The sequence below is a fragment of the Monodon monoceros genome, unplaced genomic scaffold (genome assembly GCF_005190385.1).
Source record: "Monodon monoceros isolate NGI ecotype Baffin Bay Population unplaced genomic scaffold, NGI_Narwhal_1 Super_Scaffold_5, whole genome shotgun sequence".
Lineage (NCBI taxonomy): Eukaryota > Metazoa > Chordata > Mammalia > Artiodactyla > Monodontidae > Monodon > Monodon monoceros.
Genome location: NW_021703782.1, coordinates 77475630 through 77494652, shown reverse-complemented (window position 1 = coordinate 77494652; position 19023 = coordinate 77475630). Strand labels below are relative to the sequence as shown.

Sequence of the window (19023 nt, the reverse complement as noted above, 5' to 3'; positions counted from 1 at the left end):
TTTTCTCTTTTCCAGTTCCTTTAACCACTGTTTTAATGATTAACCCCCCTTACCATTCTGGCCCTTTCTTTAGATCACATAGTTCAGGTTTTCACTGACCTTCAAGGTACCAGCATGTGGCAGAGCAATATCATGACCTTCCCTTGTTCTGGACACCACACTTGTAACATCGGACTCAAGAGAAAGTCATGTTGCCATCATGAAACTAGAGGAACAGTACAGACAATGACCTGCATGATTGGCTGGTACAAGCTCAACCTCAAGGGCTAAGGAGAATGGGGAGACCACAAAGGTTTATACTGATGGTTTTATGAAAGTCAAAAATGCCACAAGTAAGTTTTCATTGTGTTGCTTTGACCTTAGCAGCTCCCCAAAATGTAGATTCCTGCTTCAGGAAGGGCTCAACCTCAGAAGCCTGGACACTTTACCACCCAGTTGGGTATCTTCTTGTTGATACCACTGCTCAAGCATGAAGGAAATGATTTCTGGGGTTCCCTCCATGATCTTAAGTTACTTTCTTAAAATCCAAAACCTCTCCCCCATAGCTTCTTGCTCTGTAACTTTACCACAAGGTGTGTGGAGGAAAGGAAGGAAGGGTAGGAAGGAGATGCTATCTTCTTTGCTGGGCTCCTGAACTGGAAAGAATGAAAAGAGTGCGACAAGACACCAAAGTCTGAAAAATATGGTTTATCTCAAGTTTTCCAAAGGGGCTCAACACTTTTAAGTACTCTGAATTCTCAGCCACACATGCTCCAGTTAAGTTAAGTACAAAAATGCATACCCAAAGCTAGCCAATTATTTTGGATTATCCGTGCCTACTACACTTCGTGTTCAGTAGGGCAGAAAATAGAACTGAATATAACTTCTATTTGATACAATATTTGGGTACTAGAGCTATGTGTGAAAATGATACAAGGAGATCATACAAAGAGTTACAGAATAGCATCTATATCTTAAATATCCAAGTAAATCTGAATTATTTTTTATAGTTCACTCTTGATAAAACACAATACTGAGGCAGAAAAGCAAATACTTCGAAAAGCAATAACCCCTTACAGCTCTTCTGTATATAACTCATTTGATCCCTGCGACAGCTCTGTAAGGCAGACATGACAGATTAATGACATAACATTTAAAGGCACTCTATAGATGACAAAACAGGATCCAAACATACAGAAGAGACTGGCATTAGAATACCCATATTAGAGGTGAGAAAATGAAGACTCAGAAAAATTTATGCAATTTGCCTGAAACTGGCATTTTTCATCCTAGCCCAGGGTTTTTCCTACCACACCACAATGCCACCTCTCCATGACTCTATTCCAGTAGCTATTCCAACAGAGACCAGACAACTAATGCTCATCACAAAGGCTACAGCTACACAGAATACAGGCCCTGAGTTTGAATTAGTTGGCCTGTCAGATCCCATTATATTTTGGAGCCCTTATGTCTGGGTTAAAATCCTGGTTCTACACTTACTAGTTGTTTGACCTTGGGCAAGTTATTTCATGATTCCGTGTCCAGTTGCTTCATCTGTAAATGGGGACAATAACAGTACCTACTTCAGAGGGTTTGTATGAGGATTGAATGAGTTAATAAGAGTTAAAAACACAAAGCCTTTAAAGGTACTATCCTAAGGGCTCTGTCTATATTATATTATAGTACTACAGTAGCACACTTTTCTATTATAGTAAGCATTCAATAAATATTAGTAATTATTATACTAAGATGTAAGGAAAATCATATACTTTTTTGGAACACTCAAAACTATGTATCTTACCTTATACTGTGCCCCAATTTAAAATAATCTTTGTGTTGTTGAAATCAGAGACTTTCTTCATTTGGGCATCTGTTCCACTGCAAACAGTAGCATATCCTACCCTATTAAGGATCACGGCTGAGAAGACATGCAAAGCCCTCCCATACGTGGAGAAATGATGACCCCCAATGGCTGAACACAGGCATGTGCACCACCCACGTTCACCTCACAAGGGCACGTCACAGCTCCCCTGGCCCTGCTGCTGCGCTGCTCAGACACCATATACTCTGCTGTCCTAGGCTCTCAGTGTTGATGGTTGTTAGCATTAAGTTGCAGCTCTAATTGTGTTTGCTCAATAGATACTAAAGATGTCTTAGAAGGTTAAAGGAAATATGGAGAAGAGAGATTTTAGGGGTTGACAGTCACAGGAGAATCAGGAGGAATTTCAGATCAGGCTGCATGGTCATAACAGTGGGCAGACTAGTGAGAAGGGGTTAAAAACAAACATAGTCTATTTTTCCAAGTATTTATATTTATTGGTATAATTCTTCCAGAAAGCAAATACCCCACAGCTGTATCAGGTCTACAATGTGGCATGTATCCAAGCTATTCTGTTGACCCATGCACATACCCCTCTCCATTGCATACGTTGTAGTAGATTGTCAAAAAAAATCCCCAATTAACTGAAAAGGCTATTAAAACACTTCTCCTTTAAAGCATTAAAATGCTTTTCTAACTATGTATCTGTGTAAGGCTGCATTTTCTCCATACGCTTTAATCAAAACAACACATATCAAAACAGACTGAATGCAGAAACAGATGAGTACCCAAGTGTCTTCTACTAAGCTAGACTTTAAAGAAATCAGCAAAGATGTAAAGCAGTGCCACTCTTCTCACTAGATTTATTTCTGAAGTAGTTATGTTTAATTTCTTGATTTCCTTATCTATGAAAAGAGGATAAGAACTGTACCAACTTTGATGGCTATACTTTCCATACTAGCTCTGGGTTTTGCCTTGTGGCTTGCTTTGGCCAGACATTAGTAAGCACAATGCAAGCAGAGGCTTGAAAAATGCTTGAGTGTGGGACTTCCCTGGCAGTCCAGTGGTTAAGACTCTGCACTTACAATGCAGGGGGCGCGTGTCCGATCCCTGGTCAGGGAACTAGGATCCCACATGCCACACGGTGCAGCCAAAAAAAAAAAAAGCTTGAGTGTTAGGGTTTGCCCACTTTCTGGCTTCTTCTGGAATCTAGCTGCCATATCAAGAAGCCCAGACTAGCCTGCTGGACAGTGTGGCTCAACAAATAACCAGCACAAACAGTTGGTCTTCTGAGTGAGGTTTAGACCATCCAGCCACAGTCAAGTCACCAGTTAACTGCAGCCACATGAGTGACCCCAGGTAAGACTCACACAGGAAACATCTGGCTGAGCCCCAAACTGCTGATCCACAGAATTGTAAATTATTATTGTTTCAAGTCACTAAATTTTGGGGTGGATTTTTATGCAGCAATAGTTTGCTAATATACAAAGTATACATACCCCTTACATAAAATAGATAAGCAACAGAGATTTACTGTATAACACAGGAAACTACATTCAATATCTTATAATAACCTATAGTGGAAAATAATCTGAAAAAATATACATATGCATAACTGAATCACTATGCTGTACACCTGAAACTAACACAATATTGTAAATCAACTATACTTCAATTAAAAAATATTATATATACCCTTTAATAATGCTCACATTTTTACCAAGTTCAAATTGCCATTTGTTAAAAACTATTTTTTAAAACATTAATGTAGGAATACTTATTAATATAACTGCTTAAACTTGCATAGTACTTTGTGTTATTTAAAGTTCTTTCACACAGACCTACTAGAGAATGGACTTGAGGATATGGGGAGGGGGAAGGGTAAGCTGTGACAAAGTGAGAGAGTGGCATGGACATATATACGCTACCAAACATTAAATAGATAGCTAGTGGGAAGCAGCCGCATAGCACAGGGAGATCAGCTCGGTGCTTTGTGACCACCTAGAGGGGTGGGATAGGGAGGATGGGAGGGAGGGAGACGCAAGAGGGAAGAGATATGGGAACATATGTATATGTATAACTGATTCACTTTGTTATAAAGCGGAAACTAACACACCATTGTAAAGCAATTATACTCCAATAAAGATGTTAAAAATAAATAAATAAAGTTCTTTCATATATATATTAGACCAGTTCTCATGGTATGGTCTGTAGACCCCTGAGGATCTCCAATCAAAACATCATAGCAAAACAATGCAGAAGCAAGTGAGATCCAAGTGTCTTCTATTAAGCTAGACTTTAAAGAAATTTGCAAAGATGTAAAACAATGCTAGTCTTCCCACTAAATTTATTTTTTAAATAGTCATTTTTCATAAAAATATTTGTGATAAACTGTAATAGGTTTAGTACTGTTACTTTTAAATTAATCGATCACTAAATATTTTAATAAGTGAATAATAAGAGCATAAAGGGGCCCTCAGACTTAAAAGTTTGAGAACCTCTATAACCTTATAACTACTCTGGGAAATAGAAAGAACAGGTTTAACCTACTTTTTACAGATGAATATATAGTTTGGAAAAGTTAAGTAACTTGCCTAAGATTCCCAGAGCACTGTTCACGATCCTGACTACGTGAGAAACACCAGGGAGCTTTTAAAAAATATCCATTAATTGCTGTGGGACGGAGCACAGGCACTTTTTTTTAAGGTCCTTGTGATTCTCATGTGCAGGCCCGGTTAGGAGCCACTGTCCTAGAGATTAACGGGCAAATATACAATTCAGTTACAATCTCCCAAACACCAATCTGACAGATAAGTCTACAAAATATATTTTCTTTTGTATTTAGACCACATCATTGTACATCCTGAATCCAAACGAAGTTTATGTTTTGTCTTTTAATTTTACTGGATTTCATTTTACTTACAGGAGTCTTGCTTTGCCACTCAACAGGACAGTTGTAATCTTGCATGATCCAGGGATGGTTCAATAGATTTTTCACAGAAATCCGTTTCTTTGGGTCCACCTAGTGGCCATTGAGAGATAGCTGGAGATTAACATTTTAAATCGAGAGCATAGAACACCTTTCCTCCTGAGAACTCAAAATTCATCAGAACAGATGTAAACTTTATCATCACAAAAATGCTGTCAAAGACCTTGAAATGGCCTTGGAATAAATTCTTTTAAAAAGGGAATAGAGGCAAGAAAACTATAGCTACCAACACGGGCTTAGAAGATAAATGTTTAACAAACATGAACTTCATTGGTATGGACATTATTCATGAAGTTAAGTCAATCTATTGTATGATGTAATAGTCTTTTGCTGGAAAACCTATTCACAGGAAATATTCACCAATTTAATATTCAAGCAGGCACAATGCAGGGCATTCACACTGAATATGCAATCTCTACCTCCGATGAGCTTACAATTCACATATAACAAGTTGAAAAGCACACCTTTCTTTTCCATTTGTAATTTTCAAATGTGAGGAGAGAAAAATTAATCAACAAAGATTAAGTTTTGGGGAGTTTAGAAGAAAGGATGAGGTGTTTTCAATCTCATTATGGAGATTTGGTGGTCTTGCCCTACTCAAGGTAGGTGAGCTTAAGGTAAATTTTGAATAAAAAGTAGAGATGGCTTAATATATGGAAAAACTGAATACATAATAATGAAAAAAATATTGCTAATAAGGTACTCATATTTTTCAAAGTGTTTCCCATTAATCTCATTTTATCCACGTAATACTATGCAGCAAGCACTGAGGCCAAGCTCAGAATCCCCATTTTATAGGTCAGAACCTGGTTAGGTGGCATGCCTATTGCTTGGTAGGGTGGATAACTAGACTTCAGCACTCCTGTCTTTCACCCTTAGAGATCATAACACCAAATCAGTGGCTCTTAACGTGTGGTTCCCAGACCAGCGGTATCAGTGTCATCTGGGAGCTTATTAGAAATGCAAATTCTTAGCCCTGTCCCAGCTCTACTGAATCAGACACTCTCAGGGTGGTGCCCAGCAATCTGTGTTTCAATAAGCCCATTTGGCAATTCTGATACCTGCTAAAGTTTGAGAACCACTGCACTAGATCATGGGGCCCACTCAATTGTACATCAGCTCATTTAAGCATTTATTCTGTATCTACTACATATATAATGGAAAAAGAGTGGAAGCAAGAAAACAGAAAACAGTGGAGCAAGAGCTGGTTAGAGAAAACAGACAATGCTCAGGAAAAAGGAAGAAAAACCAAATCAGCAAAGATATATGGTAGCAGTCTTTTTTAAAAAATGCATTTGCAAAGAAAGTACCTAGTAGAGAATATCTGCAGAGTAGATATAATGAATGGAATTTTTTACAGCTGATAGATAAATGTAGTAGCACTACAGACATCTTAAAATCAAATAATAACAAAAGACTTCTATTATTTTAAAATAAATAACAAAGATTACCTGTAGCATTTGTTGAAGAAGCAGAATACTACTGGGGGAGAGCCACTTAGGAACCTCATATTTCCCTCTCTACAAAAAACAAAGAAAGCATTTAAGAGATTTAGGTTCAATCAGCCTTGACATAAATTTCTAAGGTTAACAACATGCTGGAGGTTTACTTCCAAGCTTGAGGACTTCATCCAAGTTTAAGATTTGGTAAACATTATTAATAACATAAGAAACCCATTTCTTGCCTTAAAGAAGAAAATCCAGTTAGTTAAACACTATTGTCACCTCTAAAATATCCACATATCGGGTAAGGGCTAGAGCACAGATAATGTAAGAGTGGCAAACGTAAATGTTACAGGGCTTTGGAATCTATAGTATGATTAAATGGACAGGAAGTATACACTGTAGTCAGTGCTTTTATTGCTGAAGCAAATTTTAGTTTATAATCCCAGAGGAATTGTCAGTTGACAAAAGTGGGTCACAGAAAAGCATATTTGGTAGGAGGACACAGGCTGTGGTTAAAAACAGGTCACATATCATCCGCCAGGCAGAATTCACAATCATTGAGGGAACTGATGAAAGCCACCTTCTAAGGCAAGTACCTCTTTTGGGAGTGGAAGAGACTCAGGAGATAAATGTTTATAACCTGTTATACTCAGACATTACAGTCACCAAGTCATCAACCAAAACAAGACTAGGAGCTTGCTAAACACAAATACGTGATATAAATCCTCTTCACACAACCTGTCACACACCCCTCTTTCCCAATTCAAAGAAAATGATAGAATCATTTTTCTTAGCAGAGAACAAATTGTTTAATGATGCTAGGATAACAGGTTAATTATATGAGAAAAATTAAGATTGAACTGTAATTCACAATCTATATCAAAATTAATTCTACCCAGATTAAAGAGTTAAATGCAAACACTAAACCATGAGAATACTTAAAGAAAGCATCGGTGATTATTTTTTAGAACCTGTCTAGACATGACAGCAATACCAAAAAGCTATAAAGATTAACAGATGAGGGCTTCCCTGGTGGCGCAGTGGTTGAGCGTCCGCCTGCCGATGCAGGGGACACGGGTTCGTGCCCCGGTCCGGGAAGATCCACATGCCGCGGAGCGGCTGTGCCCGTGAGCCATGGCCGCTGAGCCTGCGCGTCCGGAGCCTGTTGCTCCGCAACGGGAGAGGCCATGACAGTGAGAGGACCGCATACCGCAAAAAAAAACAAAAAAAACCAACAACAACAACAACAGATGACAAGATTTAAAAGCTGACATTTCTGTACAGCAAAACACAACTAACAAAGCTAATTAACAACAAATTGAGGGAAAAAACCTTTCCGCCTAAATGGCAAAAGATTAATACACTTCATCACATAAAAAGCTCTCGCAGATCACCACCAATCCTCTCCTTCCCACATTTCCCCTTCTCAGCAAATGGCAACTGCCTTACCAGCTCCTCAGGTCAGAAACCCTGGATCTTCTTTAGCTCCTCTTTCCCTCACACTTCACATCCGATCCATCGGCAAATCTATTGGTTCTATGTTATATATCCAGAATCACCTGTTACTTACTACCTGTACCACACCTGCAGGGTCTCTCATCTGATATATTGCAAGAGGCTCCTAACTGGTCTTCCAGAGCCCATCACTGTCCCTCACAGTCTAGTCTCTACTTACCAACACCAATGTTCTTTCAAAACGTTGGGTCAGGTCATATCACTTCACTATTCAAAACGCTCTAATGGTTCCCCAACTCACTCAGAATGAAATCCAAATTCCTCACTCTGGCTCCAAGGCCCTACGTGGTCTGTAACCCCACATCCACCCCACTCCTTGCTACCTCTCATACTCACCTCCTAACTCTCTCCCGCACTCATCAAACTATGATCACATCACAAGTCAAACACAGTCCTGCCTTAGGCCCTTTGCACTCTTTGTTCCCGCCGCTATAATGCTTTCCGCAATATCAGCAGAGTTTGTGCCTTTATCTTCTTCAGGTCTCCCCTTAAATACCAGTGGTATCATGAGGCCTCCCCAAACCACCTTTATAAATAGCATCCCTGCCCACCATCATCTCTACCTGCCTTTCATGGCACCTTCTTTACAGTCCTTATCCCTACTTGTCATACTACATATTTATTTGTTTATTTTCTGCCTCACTATATTAGAATATAAACTCTTTAATCATAGGGATTTTGTCTGTGCTGTTCACCTAGAACATTGTCTGGCCCTAACATATAAAAGGTGCTCAATTAATACTTGTTCCATAAAAGAAGAAATGGGATCAAAGCATACACTCCAAAAGAAAATGGGCAAAGAATATTCACAGGTAATTCCCAAAATAAGAACTTTTAAATGGTTAATAAACATGAAAATATGTTCAACTAATCTAGCAATAAAAAAGCAATTAGGGACTTCCTGGTGGCACTGTGGTTAAGAATCTGCCTGCCAATGCAGTGGACATGGGTTCGAGCCCTGGTCTGGGAAGATCCCACATGCCGTGGAGCAACTAAGCCCGTGCGCCACAACTACTGAGCCTGTACTCTAGAACCCGCGAGCCACAACTACTGAGCCCACACGTCACAACTACTGAAGCCCGCGTGCCTAGAGCCCATGCTCCACAACAAGAGAAGCCTCCACAATGAGAAGCCCACACACTGCAACAGAGAGTAGCCCCGGCTTGCTGCAACTAGAGAAAGCCCGCACGCAGCAACGAAGACCCAATGCAGCCAAAAAAAAAAAAGCAATTAATTTAAACAAAAATATGATCTACCAAATTGATAAACTTCAAAAAAATTATCCAGTGTTAGAGTTCGGGGATAAGAGCGCTTATATATACAACGAGAGAGCATAAACTTTTCTGAAGAGTAATTTGGAAATATGTATAAAAAGCATTCAAGATCACGTATCCTTGATCCAGCAATTTCACTTCTAGCAATTCATCCTAAGCAAATAATTTGGCATACAAAAATGTATTAGTGTTATGAACAGTAACATTCACCACAGAATTGTTTGTGATAACTTTGGAAACTAAGGAACATGGTCTGATGGAATCCAGAGGGCTCCCCAAAATAATCAATGACAAAATAACCTGAATGAGGATCCTGGGTTAAAAATGTACCATAGGTCCAGGGAGACAAGGGCAAGCATGCGCGCACACGCACACACACACGCACGCACACACACACACACACCCAACAGTAATTGAACGAGGCTAGAACGGTGGAGGCAAGTAGGCGAAGAAGGCTTCAACTAGCACCAGCATTGGGGTTCTCTGTTCTTACGAATGAATTGTCTAGGACATAATTCTCACAGAAATCAGTCCAGCTTAATGGTGAGGGGAGAAACAGACAGTATAGATCACTCAGAATCCTAGAACTACATGACAGGCTGGATTTTGAATATGTTAAAGAAATAGTCAAAGTTCCAAGGAAGTGTTATCAACCAATTTATTTAAAAAGAAAAGGTGTTAACGTTAAAACAACTCAACCTCTGATTCAGCCTCTCTGATGAGAGCAGACAGGCTGACCTACAAAGTGTTTCCTAGGAAGGGCAAGAGCTTTCATTTTACAAATGACATTTAATGTTATTAAATTTTTCATTCCCCTTTATCTAAAGCACTCACTAGTACCCAGAGATACCACTCTTATTTATATCTTGCCAGGGCACCTTAACACTTGCCAATGTCAGATGCTGACAGTTTGTTTGTGAATTATAATAATGAAGCCTCTAATTCATTTCTCCTTACTATCCGTCATCCACCAAGCACTGAAGGCTCAGTGCTGCCTGGGCTCCAGGCCTATCCCTGGGAAGGGGGGATTTTTGGATGCTTCAGCCACCTCGCTGGGACTCAGAAGCGAGTCACAGTTGCTGCATGGCTGGCCCTGATCTAGTTGGCCCCACTCTCTTAGCTGAGCTTTTCCTTATTCCTGAGACCAAATGCCACTCATGATTCAAATCTTGGGTACCTGACATGTTCTCTTTCTTGGCAAACTGATCATTTGCCTGGTAACTCAAATACTGTAGCCTGCTTTTGCCAGGGTCCCATAGAAAGTAGAGACCGGCCTATTACTTGCTTACACTGATCAAAGGGTCATGATCTACCTAAATTTCTGATCACAACCTGCACAACCTCTAGAGTGTCCTGTCTTGCTTTACTCACTGGTCAGAACCTGCACCTACTCCAGTGGGTCTCTCCTCCTGCTGACTGCACACAAAGCCATTTGCTGCTTACTCTCTGGATACCATCTGCACTGGGTTGAATAGTGACCCCCCAATATTCCTGTCCACCTGGAACCTGTGAATGCATCCTTATTTGGAAATAGGGGCTTCTGCAGAAGTAATCAAGTTAAGATGAGATCATATTGGGTTAGGCTGGGCCCTAAATTCAATATGACTGGTGTTCTTATAAGAAGGGGGAAATTTAGACACAGAGACACAAACACACAGGAGAGAACACCACATGAAAACAGAGGCAGAGACTGGAGTGATGCATCTATAATCCAAGGAATGCCAAGGATTTCAGGCAAACACAAGAAGCTAGAAAGAGGCAAAGGAGTCTCCCTTAGAGCCTTCAGAGACCATGGCCCTGCTAACACCTTGATTTTAGACTAGCCTCCAGAACTGTGAGAGAATAAATATCTGTTGTTTTAAGCCACCATCTTGTAGTACTTTGTGACAACAACCCTAGGAAACTAATATACCATCTATAAGAGTTTAACTTACTTGCATTACCTCTCTCCTATCATCACCTGCCCACCCCGAGGATAAATCTGGTTCCAGGTTCTAGACCTTTCTGGTCTGCTCCAACACAAAGATAACAGGTCCATAACCAGAACTATGTAATAAAATAAATGTTATGCCTTTAAATTCAAAAACTACCATCCAAAACAAAAGCATTCTTAACTAAAAGTAGCAGAATTCTATAGAAATCAGATGTAAAAATGAATTTTCAGACCAAAGCACTGAATGACAAGAGCTCCACGAGGCTGATTCCAAGTTCCTCTTTGCCTCTTATTTATCACCCCTTTTATCATCCCAACTTGAATTCACGAAGTATCTTTTAATAGATCCCCTGTGCTGTGCTGTAAGTTAGCATCATAGAAGCAATCCTATCCAGAGAGAGGCAGGGAGGATAAGTAAATGAGAAGTGTGGTGCTTGGCACACTGGAAACAGGCAGAGACTGGAGTCATACATTATGTTTGAATCCTAGTCTGCCTTTCATTCGCTCCTTGAGCTTGTACAAGTTATGTCATCTTTCTGACCCTGCTTCCTAAGAGTAGGCTCTGGAGACAAATTGCCTAGATCCAAATCCAGGGTCTACCGCTTACTAGCTGTGTGGATGAGCTATTTAACCTTGCCGTGCCTCAGTTTCCTCATCTGTAAAAAGAAGTATAATAACAGTGTCAACTCCATAAATTGTTGCTAGCACTCAATGATTTAATACATATAAAGCACTTAGCACACGCACAGAGTAAGAACTCAATACCGTCTAGTTTCTACTATTGCTGCTGCCTCCACTACTATTACTATTACTACTACTACTATTACTACTGTTACTGTGAAACAAGTATAGTAATGCCACTTACAGGGTTATAAAAGGAATGGAAGAGAATGTATGTGAAAGCACTTGGACCAATGCCTTGCACATAAGAGACAATAAATGCTCAATTTGAAATAAATAGGAGGGGAAGATAGGGCTACTCAAAAAGGTAGCAAAGATGGCATGTTGGCAAAGCCATGCATGCCAGGGTGCTAAATATTCAGTATAGTAAGAAAGGCTAGAGTCATTCTGAGGATGCACATGCCCTCTCAATAGAGCTTTGCCCCACTGCAGCTGCCTCAGGATCTCAGCATTGCCTGGTAAGAACACATCAACTAGTCATGTCCTGCTCACATCACCTCCTGAAACATACCCACCCACTTTCTCCATTTGAACAGAACAGCTCTATAGAGTACTATTGACAAACAAAGCATGAGGCCTGTGCCCCATCACCAAGACCTGACATTCTCAGCTTCATTCTCTACACTGAAGTACTAGCAGAAATAAAGTCCAGAGCTGAGTTCTGCTGCCAGGCTTACCCCAACCTCTTATTTGTACACAGTACTTAAAAACACACAAAGCACTTGTACATATATTTTATCCTGTGCAGTAGGCAGGGATTACTAACTACATTACACAGATGAGGAAACTGTCTCAGCCAGGGAAATCAAATACCTGTTCAATGCTGTAAGGCACGGGTTCTCAACTGGAGGTGATTTTTGTCCCCCAGGGGACATCTGGCAGTGTCTGGAGACATTTCTGATAGTCATAATTTGGGGGCTGCTACTGGCATCTAGTGGGTAGAGGCCAGGGATGCTGCTAAACATCCCACAATACACGGTCCCCCACAACAAAGAATTATCTAGTCCAAAATGTCAATGGCGCCAAAGTTGAGAAACATTGTTATACAGCAATAAAGGGGTAGAGACAGGACTAGAAGAGAGATACAATACTTTTTCTATTGTACCACACTGGAAGTTCTAAGGATACCTAGAAATAGACAGGGAGAAAGGCTCCTTATTTAAATACTGAAAGTATATATCTATGGATCAAATAGAAAAGGCCTTGAGAGGAACAATTCTGCTGGGGAAGAGCATCTTCACAAAAGGCCCTGTGTTAACCAGGCCTGTGCCCCTTAACCCTGGTTTCTGCTCAATTTTTGGAGAATTCTTGTTTATTTAAGGGCTGATTACCTTGCAAATGAGATTAAGAAACAGGTAATAGAGGGAGAAACAAGTGGGAGGAGGAAAAAAGATCTGTGTGCTAGTAAGTGAGATAATCCTGGGAATACTAATGGGCTTGAAATTGTTTGTTTTTTCATACAGTACTAAGAAAGGCAGGTGATCAACCTCTCCAACACATAATAATAGTACTGCAGTCAACCCTATAATTGTAAAGTATTATCTCATAAAGAGATAACTTGCTCATTTTCTTTAAAATTATAAATTATACTTGTTAGAAAGCAATTTTACTTTCAAGCTACTCAACTTTCATTTACTAAATTAGTTATATTTCCTTAATATTTGTGTACCCAGAACTGGAATACAGTCACGCTTGTCTTTGAATGCAATGACAGCAGATGAATATGCAACATTAATAAGATTAATACTCAGTCTATTAGTAACCATGCTGGAAACTGCAGTTTAGCATTTTGCTTAAAATAGTCAACAAACACAAAAGATAAACAAAGTCTGCCTCTTAAACAAGAGTTACATACAGTGTGTCAAATATTGCTGGGTTTTTCAATCAAACCAAGAACTGAGGGAAGTGTTATTCCCAAGTGAGGAATTTTAGAACATTCTAGGCAAAGATACATACTGCATGCAAGTGATACGACACCTTAATTAGATTCAACCAGCAGACTGTATTACACTGTGACTCGGAACAATAGTTCTGAGCCAAGATTACAATAAATTTCAAAATCTATAATGTGTGAAATTAAATTCCATAATAATGCATAAAAGTCCTAATCTGAATCAATTTTCAACTTGCAAATACATGAAAAACTAAAAAAAAATGAAATTCAGAGTAGGAGAAACAAAGAATATACAGTATTAGTAAATAATATTAATTAGGAAGGCTAAATCTCTATTGAACAAGAATTAGACATTTTCTACCATACTCATTGTACCGAAGAAACATTTGATTTACCAAAAATATCAAAACTTGGATCTAATATCTACTATTAGGATGTAACAATTTTATATTATCTTGGGATAAGTCCCCTCCCCCAAAGGATTCATCCAGGATCCACTAGTGTACTCAAATAAATAAATAAAAGTAGAGAACACTGAAGTTTCTATGTTGGTACACTCACCTCGTATTGGTGAAACAGTACATTAATAATTATGAGCATCAGGAATTCCCTGGAGGTCCAGTGGTTAGGACTTTCACTGCCATGGGCCCAGGTCTGATCCCTGGTTGGGGACCTAAGATCCCACAAGCCACGCAGCGCGGCCCCCCCCAAAAAATATATACATATATACTTATATATATTTATAATATATATTATATATTTCATATATATAATAATAATAATTAGGAGCATTAATTCCATGGCTGCCATATGAATGTGAACTCGCAGTAATAGCAAATGAAGGCAAATAAATAGCATAGAAGTTTGGGTCCAGATAGGTTAAAAAAAAAAAAAAGCAAGCTTAGAGTTAAGTCAGTAAATGAGGAACACCACAGATATAGTGTAGCTTAATTTCAATAAGGTAATAACAGTCACTTATTTTATCTTTGTGGATAAAACCACAAAATCTTGCTTAAGCGTATCTGATACAGGCTAAAAACCGAGAACACTTAGGGGTGGTCTAGATCTATTCAGTTGTTGTTTTTTTTAAATTTAAAAAAAATATCTATCTATCTGTCTGTCTATCTATCTATCTTTGGCTGCACTGGGTCTTCGTTGCTGCACGCGGGCTTTCTCTAGTTGCAGCAAGCAGGTGCTACTCTTCGTTGCGGTGTGCGGGCTTCTCATTGCAGTGGCTTCTCTTGTTCCAGAGCACGGGCTCTAGGCGCATGGGCTTCAGTAGTTGTGGCACATGGGCTCAGGAGTTGTGGTTCGTGGGCTCTAGAGTGCAGGCTCAGTAGTTGTGGCGCACAGGCTTTGTTGCTCTGCAGCATGTGGGATCTTCCCGGCCCAGGGCTCAAACCTGTGTTGCCTGCATTGGCAGGCAGATGCTTAACCACTGTGCCACCAGGGAAGCCCTCTATTCAGTTTTTTAATCAACAACCTGGATTAGAGATATTTAAGAAACGTACAAAATGTCACAATCCTGGCAAGGACAGCTGATATTACATGAGATCAGAATCAAGATTCAAAATATCAACAGAGGAGAATACTAGGCTGAAACAAACAAGGAAAACTGAATGTGAATAAATAGAAGTCAGAGAACTTATAGCTATTCAGAGATGGACTGGACCTTGGAAATAATTGACTACGGCAATGCTTTAACACTACTGATAAAGAAAATGAGGACAAGTTGCTCTACCAGGGGTGACACCTAAATTGAGTAGAAAAACTGATGCACAATACCTAATATGAATTAGGAGAACTGGTAAATATAGTCCTGGTAAATCTGAAAAGCTGGGATGTCTGGGAACATTCCCAAGTTAATGGACACAAAAAGAAGCTTGGGATGGGGATCACTTTCTGCTCTGGGAGTCTACGATTCTCTTGAGACTAGCAACTACAGAGATAAGAAACAATATCTCATGGTGGTATGAGAACGGGCTCTGAGCTTGACTAGCTGAGTTCAAATCCCAGCTATGCCACTTACTAGCTATAAGACCCTGAGTAAGTTATGTAAGGTCTCTGCCCCTTAGTTTCCCCATCCATAAGAGGGGGACAATAATAGCAACTACCTCACTCAGAGCAGAGTCTGGCAAATAAGAAAAACTCAGGAATGTTTAGTATTACTTTTGTAATAGAATAAGAATAAGCAACCATGTGCAAGGGTCACAAAAATTTGAAAAACACATACTTCAGAATGCTCTATCTCCCTGGAGGAAAAAAAAAGGAACTGGGGGAGAAAAGCAAAAAATTTCAACAACAAAAAAAGACTGATGTAGATGCTCTAGGCAGAGGAGACTTCAGCACAACCCAAATAAGCACAGAACTCTACTTCTGTATATCTAGAGATAGAGACTCAGGCCTGGCCTGCTGAAGGCACCTCCCCCACTTTCCACATCAGCTTTAGAGATTCAAGACTCACACAAAACTTTATTATTCTACTTTTTAAAAAAGTATTACTAGCAAACCAAATTCAACAGCATATTAAAAGATTTATACACCATGACCAAGTAGGATTTATTCTTGAAACGCAAGTTTGGCTCAACATACACAAATCAATATATGTGATAGACCACATTTACAGAATGAAGGTGAAAACCATGATCATGTCAGTTAATGCAGAAAAAACATTTGACAAAATTCAGCACCCTTTCATGATAAAAATACTCAACAAACTAGGAATAGGAGGAAACAACCTCAACATATTAAAAGCCATATATGAAAAATCCATAGCTAACATCATACTCAGTGGTGGAAGACTGAAGCTTTTTCTAAGATCAAGAACAAGACAAGAGGGCTTCCCTGGTGGCGCAGTGGTTGGGAGTCCGCCTGCCGATGCAGGGGACACAGGTTCGTGCCCTGGTCCGGGAGGATCCCATATGCCGCGAAGCGGCTGGGCCCGTGAGCCATGGCCGCTGAGCCTGCGCGTCCGGAGCCTGTGCTCCGCAACGGGAGAGGCCACAGCAGTAAGAGGCCCACGTACCGCAAAAAAAAAAAAAAAAAGATTTTAACCAAACTTTCCTTGCATTTAGCACTCTAGAAAGGAGTAAATTAAGCTCCAACACAGACTCTTAGCTATTCACACATCTATAGAATTGTACATTATGCTACTTACTCAAGAGTGAGGTTTGGGAGGAATGATTTCTTGACAGAACAGTTAGTACTTTTCAATATGATAAAACAAAGATATGTCCCCACCCCCCGAACCCCACCCCCACCCCCCGCCTACCTACCCTTCTGTTTAACTTGCTCCTAATGCCTGGGTATGACTTGAAAGAACTGAATGCATGCCTTCCTAACAAGTATTCTTCTTACATGTGGATTACATCATTTTAACATCACAAATCAAGAATTATAGCCCTGTATAATCATTGCTATAAAGGAGATATAATTATTCTACAAAGTTTATAGTTAGTAAATCCACACCTCATTTTGTTTTACTAGATATATATCCACAGGGTATATGGAAGGTAGACTGCTCAAAGTCAGACATCTTTATTGAGACTTTTGCATGATCAAGGCAAGTATTCAAAATTTTTCTTGGATAAAATTATTATAGTCATCCTTACAGATTATAAGATCTCACTTCCCAGTTCCCTGACCACCAGGGAACTCCCTATTACAGTCATCCTTTACAGTATAATGTTTTACTGCAATTCCCAAATACTCATCACCAAGAAATCAAGTTATCCTTGGAAGACTCAATGTTCACAGAAGGATGTCAATTCCTGCACTAGTTATACTGACATTTGCTTTTGCTCTTATTCAGCTCAGCCATAACTTCAGTAAATTTCCAGGGAGAATAATCCCTAATTTACTGATATTCAATAACTTGGCTGAGAGGGGTTATATTAATTGAGAGATCATCTAAAGAATATGTAGAGTTGACCACTCATTATTCTTGACTGGGGGTCTTCAAAGGCATGTAAGAAGACACACTAGGGCATGGAAAGAATATATTAGGACTTTCATTTCTATCTAAAAAATCAGACAAAAATTAAGCTTTATTAAAATTTAGTATATGGATTGGCAATGGCACCCTCACTAGTCCCTACATAAACTACAGAATGAAGTCATTCTTCCTTGACTGTGACAGTGACACATGACAGGTGACAGTGGCTCTACCTTGCACCACTCTGTGCCTATTGTGAACTACTGTGCCCAGTTAAATGGATTTACAGATCATAGTATCTAGTTTAACTAAACTAAATCTTCACAAAATAGCCAACTGGTTTTAAAAGATTCTTGCAAAGAAACCACAGATTAAAGGTTGTTTGTTTGCTACAAGCACAAGCAAACAACAATAACAGAGCTGACACCTTTACTCTTAGTGTGAGGCCATCAGCCAAAACACAAGGTTAAAAAAAGACCTAGGGGTTTCCCTGGTGGCACAGTGGTTAAGAATCCGCCTACCAGTGCAGGGGACACAGGTTCGAGCCCTGGTCCGGGAAGATCCCACATGCCGTGGAGCAACTAAGCCCGTGCTCCACAACTACTGAGCCTGCGCTCTAGAGCCTGCGAGCCACACCTACTGAGCCTGTGTGCCACAGCTACTGAAGCCTGTGTGCCGAGAGCCCATGCTCCGCAACAAGAGAAGCCACCGCAACTAGAGAAAGCCCGCGCACAGCAACAAAGACCCAACACAGCCAAAAATAAATAAATAAATTTATTTTTTTTTAAAAAAGACCCAATAAGATCTAACAAGTGGTCTTAAAACCTGAAATTATCAAGACTATTTGAAATACATTTATGCACATTACTGCTAACAGTGAACCTCAAACCCAAGTACATATGGCTACATTGTCATCACAATTACAAGATTTTTAAAAACAAGGATCCAGAATATGAAAACAAATCTCTACAATTTTTTGTGATGTTTAAAGGCAAGAAACAACAGCAAAGCAAATTCCAAGTGAATCAAATATTTAAATGTAAAAAAAAAATAAAATAAAAATGCTAGAAGGAAACATGGGAATTTTAAAAAATAATCTATGTAGGAAAGCCTTTCCAAATATGACAATGAAAGACTGATAAATTTGACCAAAAAAAATAAAACAATTCCTGCATAGCCAAAAAAAAATCTTAAACATAGAAAAAGGTGACATACTATATTGATGGGATTATGGAGAAATAGGCATTTTCATGCTACTGCTGGTAGTTGTATAAATTGATAGAACTTTGCTGGGAAGCAATTTGGCAATATCTAATAAAATTACTAATTTACATACCCTTTGACCCAGTAACTCTTCCAGGAATTTTCTTACAGATATATTCACAATGTACAAAATGACCACTTAGAAACTACTTAAATACCCATTAACCCAGGACTGGTTAAATAAATTAAGGTACATATATACACTGCAATTCTGTGAAGTGAATTCTATGAAAAGGTTCTGAGCTGGGTATGAAATGGTGTGATTTCCAAGACACACTGTTAGGAGAAGAAGACAAG

The 19023-nt window shown here is 39.4% G+C and overlaps 1 protein-coding gene across 3 annotated transcripts in view; it reads right to left on the bottom strand.

The window, feature by feature from the left end:
- Nucleotides 1-19023, bottom strand: part of MELK (maternal embryonic leucine zipper kinase) — a 78333-nt gene that overhangs the window by 30372 nt on the left and 28938 nt on the right. For all 3 annotated transcript variants that reach the window (XM_029202807.1, XM_029202808.1, XM_029202809.1), the window contains 2 exons: nucleotides 6239-6307; nucleotides 4722-4820 (listed from right to left, as the gene is read on the bottom strand). In XM_029202807.1, coding sequence (XP_029058640.1) covers nucleotides 4722-4820; nucleotides 6239-6307 — 168 coding nt within the window. The remainder of the gene's footprint in view (nucleotides 1-4721; nucleotides 4821-6238; nucleotides 6308-19023) is intronic.